This window comes from Diabrotica undecimpunctata, chromosome 8, assembly GCF_040954645.1.
Source record: "Diabrotica undecimpunctata isolate CICGRU chromosome 8, icDiaUnde3, whole genome shotgun sequence".
Classification (NCBI taxonomy): domain Eukaryota; kingdom Metazoa; phylum Arthropoda; class Insecta; order Coleoptera; family Chrysomelidae; genus Diabrotica; species Diabrotica undecimpunctata.
Window position 1 is genome coordinate 48,662,234 of NC_092810.1, and position 23,487 is coordinate 48,685,720.

General features: G+C 34.9%; 1 protein-coding gene across 1 annotated transcript in view; it reads left to right on the top strand.

The window, feature by feature from the left end:
• Positions 1 to 755: 755 nt before the first annotated feature.
• LOC140447522 (putative phosphatidate phosphatase) overlaps positions 756 to 23,487 on the top strand; it is a 362,135-nt gene continuing 339,403 nt past the window's right edge. The window contains exon 1 of the mRNA XM_072540220.1: positions 756 to 1,057. Within this exon, the coding sequence (XP_072396321.1) occupies positions 985 to 1,057 (73 nt within the window). The 5' untranslated portion in view covers positions 756 to 984. The remainder of the gene's footprint in view (positions 1,058 to 23,487) is intronic.

Below are 23,487 nucleotides of genomic sequence, written 5' to 3' on the forward strand. Positions count from 1 at the left end.
TTTTAATATTTTCTCAAATGTATTGTGTAAAATAACAACTGGACCTTACAGACCCCACCTGACTGTTCATGTAATTTGCATGTACCCGATTACTCAAGGGGTAATAATTCCAGCAACTTTGAGTATGGGATTCTTATGGAAGACTTTTCGAAATCAACAAAGCGATCCTATTAGTTGCAAATGACATGATTAGTAAAAATTTTTTGCTAATCATAGCATTTTTGGCTCGGCCAGAACCTGAACACAGGGGAGTGTTTCCCTTTTTTGTATTTCGAGAACGATTTTCAAAGTGGAAATGCAAACGTTAAAGTAAACATATTTTAAACTGAAACTGTGGTTAATTGCTAATAAAAATAGAAAATAAGAGTTCTATTTGTTTCCATATAACTTCTACAAGAACGTCAATTTTACAAAATCAATTTTAAAGTCCTCTTGAATATTAGATGATATAACATACGAAGAATATATTATTATTTATACATCACTAACTTCTATTTTTATAAAATAAAAGAATATTACACAATATAAATAAATCTACCGTAATAAACGAGCTATTAAATATAAAGCGATCTCACCAATATTTATCGATTATTCGATGTTATTAATCTTCGGGCATAAAGATAAGACATAATAATATTTTTAGTATTATAGTAATTGATAGTTATTTCCCCCCTTTCGCTGCGTCTATGCACAATTAGCGTCATGGAGGGAGATCCCAGGTGAGATCCAAAGCCAGCTCAAAGACCGTTCTAACATTGAACTGGCGATTCGATATTCCGTTCAGTCAGTCAGTGTTGATACGGCGCCAGTGGAGTGAGTGTGGCGTTCGCGCATAAAACATCGATACGAGCGTTTGTTGATTCTCTCGCGAATTTTATGAATGAACCCTAACTCCGCGGTTCTTTCCACATTTTTGACAGGTGTTTTTCTTCCCTACGATGATCAATGAATTGACGTGAAGTGTGTAATCGATTATTAGCCAAAATGGCTAACTCTGGAAACGAAACCATACTTAGAATCGAAAAAGTATTATTGGACATTTTTTTGATGAATTGTGGTAAGTTCTTTAAGGTTATGTCATCTGGGTCAATATTACATTATTACCGTGTACAGGAGAACAAGGAAAGTAAAATGTATTTGTTCATGGCGCTCAGATGAGATAAAATGCTAATAAACTCGTTTATTTACTTAATGACTAATGTTTATATGTATTAGTCTCTGTCAGTAGGTCATTTTTACAACTAGTGTTTTGTAGTAAATGTGGATAAGGTCATGGCATCAATACAGTTAGATTTATACTTTATTTTTATCACAAAAATTGCTTGTGGTAATTGGTCAACACAGTTTATGCGGTTTTAAATGATTACTTAACTCTCTGGAGTAACAACTAATATTTATTTATATACTGTTATAAAACGCTGTTAAAACAATAAACAAAAATGTTAAAGAGTTTTGACATAATATCTGTAATATCCCTTTTGGTTTGTATTTCTATATTTTTTGTGTTGCTACATGAATTAATTGTTCTGAAGCTATTTTCTTGTGGCAGTTTAAAATAATTACTATTTCAATGAAAATAAGCCACAATTAAAGGTTAAAGTACGTTTATTGACGTTTCTATTTATGTATTTACTATTACGTTATTGCATATTGTATTTTGAGAACGATTTCCGAAGTGGAAATTGAAACGTCAATAAACGTACTTTAACCTTTAATTGTGGCTTATTCCCATTTAAATAGTAATGAATTAATTATCCACTGTTGAACGTAAATCTCCTTTGGTAGGTCTCTGTTCTCTTACTATTAATTGCAAGTTGCTCTTCCTGTCTTTCATTCATTTCCTTTTGAGTTCTTTCTGATATTCTTGTTTATTTCTTCGATCTACCTATTTTTCATTTGAATGATCTAAGCTTAACATTCATTGGTTTGATTTTATTTTAAAACATTTTTGGAAGAAGAATCTTTATTTTCTACGAAAGATGTACCTTTTTTCCTCTTGGTACATAACTCTATGTTTGTACAACGTTTCTTATCCATCCTCATCGCGGTTCTATACCAAAGAAGTTGTTTAGATTCTGTATTATATTATATTTTCTTAATTTTGGATATGGTCCAATTTGAACATCCAAAGGGCCTGTCTCAGAAACTCATCAACAGTTTTTCTAACTTAATTTAAAAAAAGATATTTTCGATTGGTTTTTCAATTCTAACTTTTATCCTTGTTTTCTGTTATTAATGTTATTCCTTGGCGCATGTACTCCTTTACTCATTCGATCTGCTCGCCTCCTGCCATTAAGGTTTCGTTAGGATTGTTGTTCGTGTATTAAGAACACATTGGATTTACTGACCGTTCATGCGCAGATCATATGTATTTTGCTAAAAATAAATAATAGAAAAGAAAACATCCAAAAACAGAGAAATTCATTTAACATTCCGAGACTTACAAAAAGCTTATTAGGCCAGAGAAATACGGCGATACCGTGTAATTTTCCGTGTCACCTCCGAATTACATGAAAAATTGGATTTAGGTTCTACTTATCCTCCACTTCACTTTTGGACTTGTGCAGTTGATTGATTTTTAATTTTTAAGGGGTGAAAACGATCCTTATTAGAAAAAAATCGTATAATTGTAAATTTAAGCGGGTCATTGATTCGAATCATCTTTTAATGAAGTAAATGAATGTCAATTAACATCACAGTTTAACCCCTAAATCTCACCCCCTATCATTAGCCGTTTTACGTTCACTGTTGTAGGTACATAGGTCTCCCGTAAATTATTCCATTCCATTCGATCTTGAGCACCCTGAATCCAGTTATGCTGGATGCGCTTGATGCCTTCTGACCACCTTGTTATAGGACACCCTCGATTACGATAAGCATCGTGTCACAATATGTATCACCCCCTAGGATAGTTATAATTAAAACGATGTCATTGTATACCTTCTCTCCACTGATTTGCATGTAAATTTGAATTTAGGTTATACTTACCCTCCACTTCAATATTGGACTCAACCCGTTGGTTGTTTTTTTTTTTATTTTTTAGAGTAGAAAAAGACCTCTATCAGAAAAAAGTCATACAATTGTAAATTCCAGCAATTTGGATTTATTTAATTATACACATTTGTAACGTGTGTGTGAAGTGACATTAAATTTAGATTTCTTTACTGTTTTAATTATTTAACACATAATTTCTACTGTTATAAAAGTACCCCTTGTGAAGAAATTCGAATAGTTGTAGTATTTTTTTTTCATTAAACTATAAATACAATAATTTTTTTAATCATAATATTATGAATTTCTTTTATTTCAACTTAAAAACAACCCTTATTAGTTTGTAAGGATCATTGAACGTATGTATGTGCCTTAACAGCACATTAGGTGTATATCACAATGCTCCAGTATATCCGTTCTGATATCTTCTAAAATAATATTTGATTAGTTTTTTAAATTGAGTTAGCTTTTAAATATTTAAGTACTTTAAAAACCATTTTGTAGGTTTAAGAGCAATGAGATTATTTGAATAAATGTTTTCCCTTATTTTTAAAAGGGTTGTAGTTAAAAGGGCTTGAACGAGTCACTAATCATGAGTGTAAGCAAACTTTAAACAGCCATATCTTAACCAATTTTTGTCTTACAGAAAAATAAAAAAAAACAACATGTTCAGAAAAGCAAAACCTATAATTTTTTACTGTTCGAGATTATTTGTAACACTAATACTTTTTAGTTATTCTGAAAACAAGGCATTTTTTTTTTAATTTAAAAAAAAATTTACAGATCATATAAACAATATATAAATAAAGTAAATTGTAAAGCGGTAACGATTAACTTTATTTGTGATGCTATTTACGGGCTGATTTTCACGATGTTTTTACCAAAAAAAGGGACCAACTTTATTTTCAGCGTAAAGTTCGCGGCATATTATCGTACACGTATAGTTTCCGGCACGTAACGTTTCCACTCCAGCAATTGGGCTGCGCGTTCACATTTTCATACATAGAACGTTTCAGTTTGGTTCGGTGAAGATATGATCTCGCTTTTCTCGACAAAAATTATGTTCAATTGCTCTTCTACTTAACGATGAAGAATAAAAAACTGTGTTAAAAAGAAGGTTTGAAGTACATCCAATGCTAAGAGAAATGAAGAAGGAATGTGAATACTGGACTTTATACAGAGAATTAATTGATGAAGATAAAAATATTATGGATATTTTAGAATGAATAGGATTCAGTTTAAATATGTTTTAAATTTAATTTCACCTTCAGTTAAAAAATAAAATACTACATTTAACGAAGCCATACATATCAAACCAAAAAGTATTTTTAAAAAGAAGAGGTATCACTTCCGTACAAAAGTCCTAATTGTTTATCACTCCCGTGATTAATTGTCACAAAGCAATAAAAACACATGCATAAATGACAAAATAACCTCGAAAAGTATTTTTTTAAATACTTATTCACATTAAGTATCCTTACCAACCGGTTACGACTCGTTACGTAGCCGTCGGCATCGGTAAAATATTGTTTTCAAATATGCTGAACGAAAACGTTAAGTGTCTGAAACGCTATGTTCCGGACAGTGTGCGTTGTTCATATTTAAAACCATTTAAATTATATTTTTCTGAAACTAAACGCTATGTGCTGGAAACGCAACGTGCACGATAATATGCCACGACCTTAACTCGCTTAGCTTTAATGCTATAAACTTAAAAAAAAGTAAAGCTTTTTTTTAAACACTTTCAAAAAGTTTTTATAAGTTTTCTCCGAAAAGTGCTTCATTTTTTTGGGTATTTCACGTTGAAATATTCGATTTGGAATTTGATAAATAAGAACCTTCTTTTCATGAGTTACAACTCTGTTTCTACTGGATCTGGAAGTTATTTGTGAAAAACCGTCTGAAAACGTGGTTTTCATTTTGAAAAATGAATATTTTTACTTGCATATAACTTAAAAAGTATGTACTATTTTTGTTGGGAATAAGCCACAATATAAATTTATTTTTGGCGTTTCCATTTCCACTTCTAAAATCTTTAAGAACGATAAACTTATATTGTGGCTTATTCCCAACGAAAATAGTAATTGCATTAAGATGCCACAAGAAAATAGCTTCAGAACAGTATTAAAAAGCTTAGGCGTGGCCAGGTTTTTTTTTAGTGTGGGTTCCAATACTAAAAATCCCGCCCCCTCACCATACACTTTTGTTTTAGTTTTCAACAAAGATATTTTCATATATGAAAAATAACAATAAAAACATTAAAATAACAATTTTTTGAAATAATTTTTAAATTAAAAATATATTTATTAGAACAGGAAGCATTTTAAACTAATTAAGTAAGTTTGTTTTTATATTAAAATATTTTGTGATCATATTGCGTGATCATAATAAAAATGGGTGGTCACAGTCACATATATAAAAAATACGTTAAAAATTCAGCTTTACATTAAAATTTATTGTAACAACACATTACAGTACCATAGAAGTATAGATTTTATTATTGAGCTTAGAAAAAATTATCTCACTAGTACAACTAGTTATAAGTCGAGAACTTTTCAATGTGGAAATTTTTTACTTTTTCTTAATTCTTAAAGTCTTACTTCAGCTTCCAATTCTGAAATATTAGATGATTTCCTAGCTCACCTATATGTAACGGTATAAGTATATGAATAAATATTTTTCTTTATTCTTTGTCAAATTTATCGTTTAATGATTGAATAATTTGGTTTAAAGCGGATAAAATACAAATAGTTTCACTTCTATTTTTTATCGTTGACTGTAAATGCATTTCCAGCATTATTATCTAAACTAGTAAAAACTTTATTTTCTCGGAGTAGGAATGTCAATTTAAGGCTTATCACAAGTGTCTTTTACTTTAAAATAAATATTATCAAATATTCTTTCTTCCATATTCATTCAAATATTCATTATTCAAAGCAAGCGTAAGTTTGAAACTTACGTAGACAGACATAGAAATATCTATGTCTGGTGATTGAAGTAATTTGCTAACTTTGACAACTATTTGCAGAATTGGATGCGGTTTTTCCAAACACATAATAAAATCATAGGAATTTATTTGATGTAGTATCCCTTTACCGCTAGCTCTAGCTTATGCATCTGTTGCCTCATCAAATGTCTCTTCAATGGCTTCCATAAGCTGATCTTTTAACACAACAACTGCCTCAACACATCAAGCTCAACGTGTTTGCCTCAACGGCAAAGAGCATAGTAAGGCATATACAAAATGTTAATATTTTTCTCTTTACATCTTTTCTGTACACCAGTAAAGTTTCCTGACATTGCTAAAGTTCCGTCGAAGCATACAGCATCAACATCTTCCCACGAAACATTCATATCATGCGAAGTAGAATTTATTGTTTCAAAAATGGTGTCTGCATCAGTTAAATTTAAACGTTTCAATTCTACTAGCCTTTCAACTGGAAACACACCTTTAGGGATATATCTAGAAATAATAGCAATCTACTCTTGGCGAGTGACATTAGAAGTCTCGTCTGCAATCACAGAAAGAGGCCCCTTTCAATTCCTTCTGAATATCCCTTACATTTTTGACAGAATGTAAAATATCATTTTGAATGTAGTTGATAAAATAAGTGCAGTTTTTTATACAATTTCCAGAAACAATTCATTGCTTTTAGGTTCGTCATGACCACGAAGAGGTTTTCCATCTTTTACCAGAACTATAATAAGGTAAACCTATCAGTTATTGACACATTTAGAGGGAAAAACTTCATTAAAATATTCCTACTCTTCATTTATCATACTTGCTGAAATCAAAATTTATTCAGGGAGTATTTTGCAATTTTAATGAAATGGAACGTTTAAATAATAAAAAATCATATTTTCTGTTTTATTCTAGTGAGTATACAGAACATTTTTTTTTACCCCGTAATTGACATACTAATTTTGAAAAAATCCATTTTTTGACATCCTAGTTATTGACATGAGAAAATCTCAAAAAAGTAATTATTAATGATATTTTAAATATTTATAAAATCTAAACTATGTATTAAAAAAGAGAAGAAACTTAAATTAAAAAATAGTAGGTATTTAAGGTGCTTCAAATACATCGATAGACTTTGAAAACTTATATTTTAGCCTATCTCCTGAAGTTACAATCTCAGGAGTGTGCAATTTACCGATTATATCTAAAAATGTTATAGTTGAAACATCATTTTCGTCAGTTTTAAATTGAGTTTTTTCATCATTGGTTGCTTTAAGGCACACATCTTTTCTACCTCACTTTCTTCAAAAAATATGTTTTTGAGCAACACAAGCATGCTTATATGTTAGTTTTTCTCCCACCTCCCCTCCCCACGAAACTTAAAAAGCAGATAGTCTCCTACAGCAACTGCACCAACAGCATTTACTTCTGAAAATTCTTCTTGCTTATTGATTTCTATGTCATCTAAGCTGTCACCACTTTCTATCCAGTCTTCAGAACTTTCAGACTCGGAGGTGTCTTTTTTTTTATTAATTCGATCTAATTTCTTTTGCTCTCTTAGAAGAGCTCTCTTTCTTTTTTTTAAGTTTCCTGGTTTTCTCGTCTTCTTTTTTCTTATGATAGTTTTGCCACGCTTCTGAAGTAACAACTGATGGTGTTTTCTCCTTACTTTTTCTTCTTTTGGTTCCTCTGGGAGTAGGACCTCGCCAGAATAACGCTGTTTTAAAAGGCGATAGCACATCTAAAGGAAAGGTACTGTTTAAAACAGTTTCTCCAGCATTAATTTCAGTAGTTTATTAGTTTCTCGGGACTATGAAACTTGTAATCAGGATCATTTGAAGTTCCTGGTTTAGGTGAGTCACAAACTTCTCCAGCATTAATTTCAGTAGTTATTATTCCTTTGGGACTACAAAGCTGGTAATCAGGATCCCTTGAAGTTCCTGATTTGGGTGAGTCACAAACTTTTCCTGTTATTTTAGCTGCTTGACTGACTATGTCTAATGGATTCCGAGGATTCATCGTTGTCAGACACTAGATTTTGAGCTACATTACAAATATTTTTTGTGTGTCCTTTGTCCGTTCTTTTATATATTTCTTCACATGCATCCTTCCAAATTTGAAATAGTGATGTATCTGTCAATTTGATTTGCTGATAATTTAAAAGATAATCTTTAAATTTGTGTAATTTGTCTTTACCAATTCTTTCTTGGGGTGTGTAAAGGGGGTAGTGAGGCGCAATACATGATGCCGTATCCTGTTGGCATCACTTAGCCTATCCTACTCAATTCCTATCTTCACCTCCAAGGCGGTACACGCCGGTAACCTGAGCAACCCCACTGGAGATTGGGTAACCAACCCCCAGTGGAAGGTGGGGTCAGGGCTGACGAAGAAGGGAGTCTTGGTCCTCCGACGAATAGGGGGTTGGGCTAAAGGTTAACTACATTCTCCTAGAAAAACCATGAGTTATGAACGTTCATGGAAGAAAAGACGGACTGATCAAACGACGACGACTGTGCGAGAAAAAGGAACACGATTTGAGGGTTGCGACATGGAATATTCGTACCTTATATAGATTGGGAGCTCTCCAAAATCTCCTAAATGAACTAGACAGATACAAAATAGACATAACTGCCATACAAGAAATGAGGTGGATTGGAAACAATGTAATGGAAAAAAGAAGCCATACGATTTTCTACAGCTGCGATCTAAAGATCACGCCTTGGGCACAGGATTCATAGTAAACAAGAGAGTAAAGCATACTATAAGAGATTTCAGAGCCATTAGTCCCAGAATGTGCATTTTAAGAGTTAAAGGTCGTTTCTTTAACTACAGTCTAATTAATGCGCATGCCCCGACAGAAGAAAAAGAAGAGGAAATTAAAGAAGAGTTTTATGACGAATTAGAGTCCGCATATCAGTTATGCCCAAAAAATGATATAAAAATAATCTATGGAGACCTAAACGCCAAAGTTGGAAAAGAACAGCAATTCCAACCCACAATAGGTAGGCACAGTCTCCAAGAGCAATCAAATGACAATGGCAATAAGTTAATAAACCTAGCAAGATCACTTAACATGGTAATTGCCAGCACGTACTTCGCTCGCAAAGATATACACAAAGGTACCTGGAAATCCCCGGATGGACTTACAGTAAATATGATAGATCATGTTATTGTAGACTCGAGACACCAATCGAATATAATAAACGTCCGCACCAGAAGAGGGGCAAATGCGGATTCTGATCAGTACCTGGTCTAAAGTAGGGTAAGGGCTAGAATTTAAGTAAATCAACAGAGACAAGAAAATTTTATCAGAGACTAAACAAAAGCAGAAAAGACTTCAAACCGAGAACAACGATGTGTAGAGATAAGGAAGGTAATATATTGACAGAACAGCAAGAGATACTAAGTAGATGGACAGAACATTTTACGGAAAAGTTTGAAGGAGATCGGAGAGAGACGACCCCTGACATACCATTAGACCAAGCAGACAACAGAGAAAAGACTCCACCAACAATAGCCGAGATTAGAGCAGCAGTAGAAAAATTAAAGAACAATAAAGCACTGGGATCGGACCAAATAGCATCGGAGTTACTAAAGGAAGGAGGAGACGCACTACAAAAAACAATACATGAATTGATAACAAAGATATGGTGGAGTAAACAGCTACCAACGGAGTGGAATAGCGGTATTATTGTACCATTACATAAAAAAGGAAATCAGTTAGAATGTGGAAACTACCGTGAAATCACGCTGCTGAATGCAGCATACAAAATAATGTCCAATGTCATTTATGAAAGACTTAGACCACACGCTGAAAAAATAGTTGGAAATTACCAAAGTGGCTTCTGTAGACAGAAGTCAACAATAGACCAGATATTTGTTCTGCGACAGATCCTCGAAAAAACAAGTGAATATAACATCGACACACATCATCTCTTCATAGACTTTGAAAGCGCATATGACAATATAAACCGAGAATTCTTAATAAAAGCAATGAAAGAATTTAATATACCAACACAACTAATAGAACTGATAAAAGAATCTCTAAAAGTAGAAAGTAGAATCCGGATACAAAATGAATTAACGGAAACAATAGATGTGAAAAAGGGACTACCCCAGGGAGACGCTCTATCATGCATCTTGTTCAACATCGTACTCGAGAAAATACTGAGGGACACAACAGTCAATACACGAGGAACAATCATTAATAAAAGCGTGCAAATACTAGCATTTGCAGATGATGTTGACATAATCGCAAGATCAAGAAGAGAAATGATAGAGGCATACAACCAAATAGAACGAGCTGCACAAAATAGTGGTCTTAAAATCAATCAGACCAAAACAAAATATATGCAGGTAAGTAAAAATGCAGAAATAAGGCAGCCACAAAATATAACAATAGGAGAATACAACATAGAGGGGGTAAAAAACTTTATATACTTGGGATCCCTAGTCACGTCTGATAATAACGTTACGGAGGAAGTGAAGAGGCGAATATTTATTGCAAATAAATGTTACCATGGCTTAATTAGACACCTAAGATCAGATAACGTCGCAAGAAAGACAAAATGCCAAATATATAAAACCCTAATAAGACCGGTACTCACATATGGCTCAGAAACCTGGACACTCACTAAAAGAGAGGAAACGTTGTTATCCACCTTCGAAAGAAAAATCTTGCGACACATATATAAGAGCACAAAAGAAAACGGAATATGGCGAAGACGATACAACTCTGAACTATACAAAATATACCAGGATCCGGATATTATAACATTCATTAAAATAGGACGGCTGCGTTAGATAGGACATGTAGAAAGAATGGAAGAAGGCGAAATACCAAACAAAATATTTAAACAGATGCCAGTAGGAAAAAGAACAATAGGAAGACCGAAACTGAGATACTTAGAACAAATAGAAAATTATATAACAACCTTAAAAATAAAAAACTGGAGAAAAAAAGCACGAAACAGATCAGAATGGAGAAGAATCCTGGAACAGACCAAGACCCAAAAAGTGTTGTCGAGCCAGTGATGATGATGAATTCTTTCTTGGAGTGCCGTTATAAATATTACTGTGTGGCTCCTAATATTTCTGACCATAACCTGGTGCTGTGAAATTTCGTCAAATTTGACATTTTCAACAGTAAAAGGGCACAAGCTTTAAACGTATTCGTGATGGTTTTGCTGAGAAATAGATTTTAATGCGTTCTTCAATAATGGTGCAAAATGTTGTTTTTGTAACTTATTTCCAGAATTATCAAGCCTCCATTTTTGTACTTCATTTTCCAGGCTGTCTTTAGCGGCTTGAATACACCTACATCCATTGGTTGTAGTATATGCGTAGAATTTGGATACAGGGCGATCAATTATATTTCATTTTTGGTACAAAAAGTTGACAGATGCAAAGTCATATGGGACACATGGCCATTAACAAAGAACAAAACGTTCAATTTTCTCTTCATGAAGCCAAGGTACAAAAATGTTTGATATGTATTCATAAAAAGTGGGTCCACACATCCATACGTTTTCTGAAGTACCAATTGCCCATTCTTTTGGAACACTTGATGATTATAACTCGGAATTCTTATGGAATTAAATAAAACCATTTGCGGAGCAAACTGACCAGCAGGATTGTGTGGTTGATCAGCAACATACAGTATATTTTTGTTCATTAGGCATCTTGTAATTTCTTTAAACCAGTTTCGAAGCTGTATTTCCGTGACACCTTCTCTAGCTGGTGTTAAAGTTTGGCTAGTCCTTTCCGAAATTTCAGCATTCCTACCTAAAAAACCTTTATACCGTTTTGGCCTAGGCCTTCCATTTACAAATTTGGTATCTCTTTTGGTTTCCTTAACTATAAGTTCAACACTGTCTATAAGCTGTGTTTTCGTAAGTGGATAAGCAATTCTAGAAAGTTGTAGGCATCCACTGTACCAACATGTTTTCTTCCTCATATGTGAGGGTCGGAGAAGGACCCATAGTGCAAACCTTGGGATATTTTCCTTTTACTTTGTAGAGCTAAGTTATACGTGGTACTTGAAATTCTTTTGCAACAGCAGCAACTGAGCTTCCTCTTCTAACGGCTAGAAGCGCTGCAGCCATTTGATCTGGAGTATAATTTTTTTTCGGAGCCATGGTTAGTAGTTAATACTGTAATAAAAAGAAATCCAGTTACGAACATGTAGTATCCTATGACTGACATCCCATGTCGATGACTGGAAAAAATTGTTTGTAAGAAATAATTTTTATAGCGGCAACATCACCTTTTCATGACAAATTATATGAGAGTTTCCCTGTAGAATCATAGATAATCCAGTCATTGACTGAGATGTCAGTAACTGAACAGACGAAAATGTATACAATCCAGTGATTCGCAGGCTGCCATTCGGCTCTTGTATCAAATTCAACATTTCCTAGTTTTATTATTATACTCTACAACATTTTGTCATCACGACAACATCAGGAAAATATTGATAACATTCACTTTAAGACAGCTCTAAAATATTTTTTATCACACTTACCTTAAATAATTTTTAAACTCTACACCACAAAATGATACACATCTGTACTCAAGCACTCAACAAAGCACAATGGCTTCATTTATGGTATTAAAACTTTGTGTAGTGTTGTCACATCTATCAATAAGCTTGGTATTGAAGTAAATTTAACTCTAGGATTTTGTTGTTACTTAATATTTAGGGAAATTTTTGAAGTGTCTGGAGAGGTGTCAATAACTGGTAGGTTTACCTTATTATCAATTAGTTTCTTAATAAATATAATCTAATTTTTTTGTCGTTTCGTAGTTTCTGTGCTAAATTCATGGTAACTTGTTCTTAATATGCCATACGGTAAATAAAAAATAAATTCCTGCTCTGATAAGCTTCTCGGTAAAACTCGTAAGGAGAGCTAAATTATTATACAATAACTTATGATATCACGAGTATGACTCATTTCATTATTTCTTTGTTGAAGTAATTGAAATCGACTTACATGTGCAACCCATTCATCATTTGAATTATGTTATTGTTTATATCACTGGATAGAGTGATAGAGAAATATACACATATGTCCAAAAGTTTGGAATATTGGAATATTTCATCTTTTTATTGATTTTTATATATAAAATCTTCTGAATAGTTAAACATCATTTTGTTTCAATTCTCAACAATACTAAATAAATCTCAAAACCAGATAAACGATATGCGAAAAAATATTTATTTTCTTGGAGTGAAAAACTTACAATGTACAACTTACATTTAAAGTATTTCCTTCATTGGCCTGTATGCCAGCCTGTAGGCGATTTGGCATGCTGCCGATTAACTGGTCGAGCTGGGCTTGCGGAATTCTCTCCCATTCTTCATGAGCAGTATCTTTAAGTTCTCGAAGTGTAATAGGTGGATTGTTCCGCTTCTTGATGCGTGTTTTGAGAATGTCCCAAGCATGTTTAATAATGTTCATGTCGTGGGAATTCGAGGGCCACTGTAATGTAGATATTCCTTCTTCTTCAAGAAAATTTTGTACTGCTGATGTTCATGTCGACGAGGTGCGTTGTCACGCATAAACACAAATTCATCGCCTACTGCCCCTCGGAATAGACGTACGACAGGATTTAAAACTTCCTTGATGTATCCAGCACCAGTGACTTTTCTCTCCAGAATCAGCAGCGACGTCCGTGTACCACTCATAATACCACCCCAAACCATAATACTGCCACCTTCAAATGGGACACGCGCTTTAGCTATTTCTAGTGGGGCTTGTCGTCTCCAAACCAGTGTTCTTCGCGAATCAGATACCAAGTCAATTTTTGACTCATCAGAGAACATCACGTTATTCCAGTTAGGATCATGATGTACCATTTCTCTAGCCCATTGCAACCTTACTATTTTGTGTTGGTAGGTTAGTTTAGGAACACGTAGCGGTCTTCTACGATACAAATTTACCGCATTTAGTCTGCGTGTTATTGTTTTCCGTGAAATATTCAGTCCTTGAAGCCTAGAAATTTCTCTGGATATACCACTTGTAGATTCCAGACGATTTCTACGAGCTATAAATGTTATTTGCCGGTCTTGTGCAGCACTCTGAGTAACATCAGCAATATTTGCGATATAACTTTAAATAAAGTCCTGTTGTAACAAAGCAATTACTCTGGATCTGTCAAAATGAGATATCACGTCTTTAGGCATGTTTAAACGGCTCAATTGAAATTTAAACAAAGACTGAAATAATGTGTAAATACGCTAATCAGTTGAATGTGACCAAAATCATACAAGAACAATTCAAATTTTTTATCATTTTCATTTAAAAACCCTCTAGAATGAATATCAACAACAGTTTTAAAACCACCATAGGCGTAGATATATTATTTGTACGTATTCCAAACTTTTGGACATGTGTGTATAGCCTTTAAATGAGCTAGAACACGACCCCTCCTTTCACGTCTCATTTTAAAAAAATCATTGATTACGTCATCATTCTCAGGTAGATAAAGTCATTAGTACATAATTTAAAAATAAAAATCAACTTGTCTCGGGATTTGTCTCCAAAGTTTTGTATTACCAAAAAATGTATTTATTTCATAATTTTGACCGTCGCTGTATAATTAAGTTAAAATAAAAAATTTTTAACCTTGTATATTTGGAAATGTTTCTGACTATCTTATCTTTGGGCGAAAATATATATCTCCAAAAAAACTTTATAATATAGGGATTTAAAATATCACTGAGATGTTTCAGTAAACAAATAACGAATTTTGTTCGATATTATTTTAGCCTATCATATTTGCTTTAATTTAGGACTTGTGGCTTAAGTCACACTTATTTACAAATAGATTATATTTAATTGTTTTAAGAATTTTAACAGGCGATTCATAATATTGTATTATGTTACGTATTTAGAACGACATCCTAGTCTATTGAACTTGCATATTCTATAACGAGCAATCCGCAGTTATTTTCAATAAAGTTAAAAATATAACGAGCAATCCGCAGTTATTTTCAATAAAGTTAAAAATTATGTATGTCTTATTTTAATCAGAATTTGTATCGTTGGTTTATAAATTAACTTTGATTCTTCTTCTTCTTCATGTGCCTTGTCCGTTCCGAACGTTGGCAATCAACATGGCTATTCTGACTTTGTTTACGGCAGATCTGAATAGTTCAGCAGATGACAATCCGAATCATTGCCGCAAGTTTTGGAGCCACGAGTGTCTTCTCCTCCCTGGACCCCTTCTGCTGTCTATTTTCCCTTGAACGATCAGTTGTCTATATTTATTATGTCTCATAACGTGACCCAAGTATTCCAACTTTCTTTTCTTTATACTTATTCCTACCTCTCTCTCTTTACCTATCCGGCGTAGTACCTCTTCGTTGGTCACGTGCTCAGTCCAGGATATACGTAATATACGTTGGTAAGCCCACATTTCGAAGGCCTCTACTTTTTTCATCAATGTTGCGGTCATTGTCCACGCCTCCATTCCATATAACAAAACCGGAAATACATAACATTTCAGAAGTCGAATTTTAAGAGGTAGGGTGAGGCTTTTAGAGGTGAAAATTTGCTTCATGCTAGTGAACGATGCTCTTGCCTTTTCTACTCTTATACGTATTTTCTTCGCTTGATCCCAATTTGAGTTAACTGTTGTTCCCAAGTAGATGTACGAATCCACGTGTTCAATTCTTTCATTGTCTAATATCAGTTGCTGTAGTGGTTGTTGGGTTTTGCTTACTAACATCCATTTGGTTTTTGTGATATTTAGTCTGAGTCCGTATTGTGTACTTGTTTTTTGTATCTTACTCATTAGGCAACTCAGTTCCTCCATGCTACTTGCTAGAATCACAGTGTCATCAGCATACCTTATGTTATTAATTATTTCTCCATTTATCTTTATGCCTTCTGTGCTTTCCTCCAGCGCTGTTTTAAATACTTCTTCTGAGTATATATTAAAGACAATAGGAGACAAGATACAGCCCTGTCGTACCCCTTTCTTGATCTCAATTTTATTGGTCAATGTAGATCCTGCTTTCACTTTAGCTGTTTGGCCCCAATAGAGACTCGCTATTGTTCGAATGTCTCTGTAGTCGACTTCGATCTTATGGAGAACTTCAATTATCTTTTCGTGCTTTACGTTATCTAATGCTTTTGCGTAGTCTATAAAGCATATGTACACATCTTTGTTCATATCTCTGCAGCGCTGGATGAGTACCTGTAGACTAAAAAGTGCTTCTCTTATCCCAAGAGAATTCCGAAACCCAAACTGCGAATCTCCAATGTTATCCTCGCATTTTTTGCTTATTCTGTTGTAAATAACCTTGGTGTATGCCTTCGAAATGTGGTTAATTAGACTTATCATCCGATGTTGATCACAAGACTTTGCTTTTGGTTTTTTCGGTATGGCAACAAAAGTTGACTCTAGCCAGTCTTTAGGAAACTCCCCGCTGTTATAAATATTGTTAAAGAGTCTGACGAGTGAGTCTAGAAATTGACTGTTTGTTTCGTACAGCATTTTCAATACTTCCCCGTATACGTTATCGTTGCCTGGTCTTTTGTTATTTTTAAGACCCTTTATAGCATTCTCCACTTCTGATTTTAGAATAGAAGGGCCAGTATCATCATTGCTCAGTGTATACCCACTAGGACGGTCATCATTAAACAGTTGTTCCACATAAGTTTCCCAGATTCTAACTATTTTGTCGGGGTCTAGTTGTAGATTTCCATTATCATCGCATAGCCCTTTCGATAAAATATTGTAGCTTTTCTTTGTTGTGAGTTCCTTTATCTTCTTATGCATATTGTGATAGTCGTATACCTTTTCGCACTGTTCGATTTCTTCGCATCTCTCCGAGAACCATTTCTCTTTAGTTTTTCTTATCTCAGCTCTAATTCGTCTATGGGTTTCGCGGTATTTGGCAGTATCTTTAGTTTTATATATCCGTCTCTCTTCCATCATGTCAAGGATTTCTACAGTCATCCAGTCTTTCAACTTTGATTAACATTGTAAAACATAAAAAATCAGCTAAAACCTTTAATACAGAACTTTAATCAAAAATAAAAAAAAATTAACAAAATTATAAGTAACAATAATAAATAAAATCAACGAAGATGCTGTATATGTCAGCCACCAACATCGCTGCATAACTTAACTCTTCTTCTCATTAAGTCTATAATATTGTTTAGAACCCACGGAGTATTATTTAATTCTTCAATATGATTCTCTATTCTTTGTCTAAGATCTTTCAAATCTACTACAGGAGTTTTAAACATCGAATTTTTTAAATGTGACCACAAAAAAAAATACCAGGGAGTCAAATAAACTTATGATCCTATTGACGAAAAATTCCATAATAAAATAAAAATTTGCAGCGTTGTATGAATTAGAGCAACGTTTTGATGAAAATATCCTCCTATTACTTAATTCGTCATCCATTCATTTATTTATAGATGAAGTTAAAAATCTTTGACGGAATCTATCAGCATTTAGAATCCCTTCGAAAAATGTGAGTCCTGCAATACGTCGCTTGCCTATAGCAGCAAAAACTCTAAGTTTCGGTGGATATAAAGGAGTTTCAACAAAATAATGCGGGTTATCCACATCCTCATATTCTACGAATTTGTGTAACCAGAGATGAAAGCAACATTCGTCAGTAAAAAAGGTTTTGCGTAAAGGTCGCGGCATATTATCGTGCACGTATAGTTTCCGGAACGTAGCGCTTCCACTCCAGCAATCGGACTGCGCGTTCACATTTTCATACATAGAACGTTTCAGTTTGATTCGGTGAAGATATGATATCGCTTTTCTCGACAAAAATTATGTGCAATTGCTCTTTTACTTAACGATGAAGAATGAAAAACTGTGTTAAAAAGAAGGTTTGAAGTACATCCAATGCTAAGGGAAAGGAAGAAGGAAGGTGAATACTGTACTTTATCATCATCATTCAATCTTTGCTTATCCACTGCTGGACATAGATCTCCCTCATAATTTTCCATCTATTTCGATCTTGTGCCTCTTGCATCCAATTCCTATGACAACGTTTTAGATCGTCAGTCCAACGTGTTGGTGGACGACCTCTGCTTCGGTAGGCATCATCTCTTGGTCTCCATTCCAGTATCCGCTTTGTCCATCTATTATCTGTCATTCGAGCCACGTGACCTGCCCAGTTCCATTTCAGTGTTGCTACTCTCCCTACTGCATCAGCCACTCCTGTTCTTTATCGTAGCTGGCGATTTGGGATCTTGTCTCGTAGTGAAACGCCCAACATAGCACGCTCCATCGCCCTTTGACACACACGGATCTTTTGAACTGTTCTCCTTGTCATGGTCAACGTTTCCGCACCGTAAGTTAACACTGGCAAAACACACTGATTAAACGTTTTTTTTTTTATTTTCTAAACTGTACTTTATACAGAAAATTAATTGATGACGATGAAAAATATTATGGATATTTTAGAATGAACAGGATTCAGTTTAAATATGTTTTAAATTTAATTACACCTTCAGTTAAAAAACAAAATACTACATTTAACGAAGCCGTACATATCAAACCAAAAAGTATTTTTAAAAAGAAGAGGTATCACTTCCGTACAAAAGTCCTAATTGTTTATCACTTTCGTGATTAATTTTCACAAAGCAATAAAAACACATGCATAAATGACAAAATAAGAGCAAAGAGACCAAGTAAGAGAAAAAATAGTCCCATCAGTATGTTATATGTAAAATATAATATACTGATAAAATACTAGCCCATACATTTAATTTTGAAGGTTGCGGTCACAATAGGTCACAATAATCCTCATTCAGTTTCTACACTAAGTATATCTATTTTATATGGATGGAATTTGTTCTTTTTCAAAATGGCTAGGATGCTAGTTCGGTTGATTCCGGATACGGGTGCTAATTACCTCGTACTTAGCATGATATCTTGGTGAACATGTCCCAATGCTGCAACTTCACTAGCTTCAAATTTCCAGTTTCCGGAAATTTGTTTACTAACTCCTAAACATACTTCGTACTGAAGTGTTTATCTTGATGACGTTCGTTAAATTGCAGAGATGTCTTATTGGTAGGATTTATTGTTTATAAAATTCATCGAAATGATATCTATCCTTTCCGGATTGGAATAAACTATGATAATAAATTTTAGATATTTTATTTAGATATTCACAATAAAATATTAACCAGTAAATCCTCTAGTTTTACGTTTTTTTTTATGTTCGTATTATAATTGACTAAGTGTGACAAATGTAACAAAAAAAACTATTGGAAGAAAGAAAATATAAACCATTGGCGTACCTACTTAATCGTATGTATCTTTAAATAATTGAAATAAAGTATTAAACCGAATTAAAAATGTACAGGTAATGGCAAGGGCTTTAAAACGATACTTTATTTGATTTTAATTGCTGTTAAAAAATGTTGGGGTGATTCTTAACCTGGCTTGGGGGTCGTTGGGTTTGTTGTGGCAGTTCCTGATAATATCTCCATTCCAGAGGACCAGAAGACAGGAATTCAAGGAATACGGAGACACCCTATCCGAAGAAATAAGAGTAAGACTGAGAAGTCTTACTGAAAACCAGCTACACAACAACATCAGGAAAGCTGAAGAAAACCACGGAAACGTCTGGAGAATGCTGAAAGCCAAAAGAAGAGGGAAACAAAAGATGCCACAAATCATGGACAACGAGGGAATACACTACGAAACCCAAGGAAAGGTGGATGCCATTACAAGGAACATGGCAAACATACACAGACAAAACCAGGACATGTCGGATATAAGAACAAGAGGAGAAGTCAACTTCGAGTACAACAGGATCAAGGGAAGAAACGAATTCCAAATAGAAGAAGAAGACTGCACCAGCCCATACGAAGTAGCAAGGATCATCAGAAAACTGAAAGGAAGCAGAGCACCAGGACCGGAAGGAATCCACAACATCACCCTCAAGGAGCTTCCAAGGAAGATAATAGTACAACTGTACTATATCTTCAAATTCTGCTTGGAGAAAGGACACTTTTCGAACAACTGGAAGCACGCCAAGATCATCCCCCTCCTAAAACCGAGGAAAGACGGAAGAAGACCAGAAAGCTACAGGCCTATTTCTCTCCTAGAAACCATGGGAAAAATTCTGGAAAAGATCATCTACAAGAGACTGATCAAACACACAGAAAGAAGAGGAATCATGCAAGAGGAACAATTTGGATTCAGAAAAGGAAGGAACTGCGATCTTCAATTAGCAAGAATCATCAGCGACACCAAAATAAAATTCAACAGGAAACAAAGGACAGGACTAGCCATACTGGACATAGAAAAGGCATATGACACGGTTTGGAAAAAGGCATTCATCTTCAAGATGGACAAGGCTAGACTTCCCCACTACCTCATCAACATCTGTGACACTTACCTGTCCAACAGAACATTCCAAGTTTCAGCGGACCAAAAGATGTCAGCAATTCAAGATATTCAGGAAGGAATGCCTCAGGGCAGCATTTTATCTCCAATTTTATATAACATTTTTGTTTCAGACCTACCTATAGATCCAAGAACTTCAACAGCTCTTTATGCAGACGATACAGCAGTGTATGCATCCGGAAAAGACGAAGAAAGAATCATCAGGAATATGGAAAATCACTTAGAAAAAAACACGAGGTACACCGAAAAATGGAAGATAAAAATCAACACCCAAAAGACGCAGTTCATAGTCTTCAGCCAGAGTTCGAGACCAACACGAAACCAAATCAGGATAGGAGGCAACAGGATCCAGGAAGAAGACTCAGTCAAATACCTAGGAGTCCACCTCGACAGAAGACTCAACTTCCGGATGCATATACAAAAAACTAAGGTAAAAGCTAATGCAGCTAAAAGACTAATTCTTCCTTTCATTTTTAGGACCAGCCCGCTCTCCAAGGCCAAGAAAATCCAGTTGTACCAGGCCTATGTTAGATCGGTGATGCTGTACGCAGTTCCAGTGTGGAGTTCCATTGCAGAAACACACTGGAGAAGATTAGAAGCCACGGAAACATCATGCTACCGGATCATCGACGGAGCATCATGGGAAACAGAATCACGAATGCAACCATCAGAGAAAGGCTCCAGTATACACCACTGAGGGAGGTGGCCGAGAAAAGGACCAGGTATTTCTTCCACCAGGCTACAAGAAGACTCCTTAAGACCAGGGGCATCCTCGAGAATAACAGGAACCAGAGGATGCATAGAACCCATAGACTGATCGACCACCTGATCAGGGTCTAGCCGGATGGTTGCTAAAAAACAGCCAAGCAGGGAAGTAGGTACGGTGCCGTAAATTAGTACCTACAGAAGAAGACGAGGATAAATCCACACAAAGAGGTCCAGGATGCCGAGAGGACGAATAATCAAGAAGCTGGCGGTGCAAGTGCGGGACGCTGAAAGAAGACTATAATGAATGATATACTCAATGACATGTTAAATTTTGTTAGGCAATAAACGTTTTTATTTTTTATTTTTACTATGACAATATCTGTTTCATTTTCATCTGTCCACCCTGTATATACCATATTTCTCAACGTTTAACAGCCTTTGACATTACATGAATCATAGGAAGAATCTAGGGACTCACAATTCCTTATAAAATATTTTCTATAAGGTTATCTAACACCTTTTTTGGAAGCAATCTGTTGCTCCTGAAGCAAATGGTCGTACTACATTCATGTAGCTTGCTGTTTATCTTTCATTCCCATGATATCCACGATGGTATTCATTCCAGAATTTTGGAACCCACTAGCAGCTTGTACTGGTCTACAAGAAAGAAGAAAGAGAACCTAAGAACAGATGAAATAATCTTTGGTGTCAGTGTCAAATTTGGGGAATTGGAAGCTGTGCAGTTGACGAAATTATACAGTTTTTTATTATCTACCAAGCAGTGCAATTTTGATGCTAGAAGAAGCAATAGACTGGTTAAAATGTGGGAGATTGGATGGAGGGCTCAAAAATTTGGGCATGCCTAGAACCTATGTTCTACGACTAAAGACTATGGTCGACAGCTTGCTATCCTACTTGAAACACTAGCCTCGTGTAATCCGGGCATGAGAGTTTAAGAATATTATTTTTAAGGTATTTCTGTTATGTCACCTCGGGGGAACAAATAAGGGTCTAACCACCTTCTGTTGTCTCCGGGTGCTCTGTAGAGGGCTTCGAATATACTGTCGAGAGCTCCTCTACTTAAGTCCATTTTCGGGTTATGGACTTATAAATATTTCGGTGTCTTGCCTTGAAAAAGGCAAGATATTTCTTACATGACAATTTCTTCGTCGAAATAAAAACACCAAGTTAAGTTGAAACAATTCTCAGCCACAGAGTATGGAAAATAAATACAGGAATCAGAGCCTTGAGAGCACTAAGCTCTCGGAGAGCCCGTGAGGGACTGACTTGGCTCACCTGAAAATCGCCAATATTTATATACACAATCACGCTAAGCGATCAACCCAACCCCTAGGAACATGTGTATACCAAACTAAGTATGGGATCCAGATGTCCGAAGATCAAACCGGTCACACCTCACTAGTTGAAGTGGTACCTATCTGACCCCCAGGTTTTTCCACCACCCCTCCTCATCGTGTGACTTACGTGAGGAGGCTTATGATCTGAAAGTTACTAGAGGTGCCTTGGGTAATGAGACACCTCCCGTTTTTAATTATTGTGGTTATGCCACCTGACTGTAGGGGTAGCCACATCTAGGCTTTTCTCCCTATTTACTTTACTGACTCTATAGATTTTACTCTAACTTCACTTCGGGACTTGAGTCCCTAAAACGCCAATATTTATATGCGCTGTTCGAGCGATAAATAGGGATTTCCAGGTCAAGAGCCAATGGGAAAATTCGAGGCGGGGCCATGCGCATCGAAATGCGTACTAGTCCACAGACTATGGCATTCGATGACAGTTATCCGTCTATTCACTTATTGGTCCATACAGTGACGTTTAATCGAAGTTCTACTGTAATGCGTTAATTTTTTCCGTATTTTATGTAGTAGAAGAATAATGATGAGTATTTTTGGAATACATTACATAAGTATGTGCGTATCTAACTACATCTAATCTGCACTTAACTGTGCAATTTTAGTCATTTATTTACATTTGTTAGTCGTTAAGTGGTTAATTTGATTACATTCGAGACTAAAGCACAACACTAAATGAACATTAACTAAATAAAACCAATTGGTATATTATCAGTAGGAAAATATGGTAACATATTTTATTAAATTTTAAGTTTTATTTTCTGATAAATTGAAATCATCATGCGGGAGATGCCGTGATAAGTGGTTCCCTGGATGAGATAATAATAGCCCAGAAAAACTTAATCTAGATTATTTAGTTTTATATTGTAGCAAACAGTATTTATTATATATCGTGGCTGCATGGATCAAGCAATTCACAGCCATAAAAAAAAATAGTTTTATATTGTTAAAAAGACTTTACTTATTAAACAATTATCAGAGACGAAAATGCCACTGAACCTATAAAAATCATAGGAACAAGCTGAATTTTGCCGAGAATAATAATTTTGG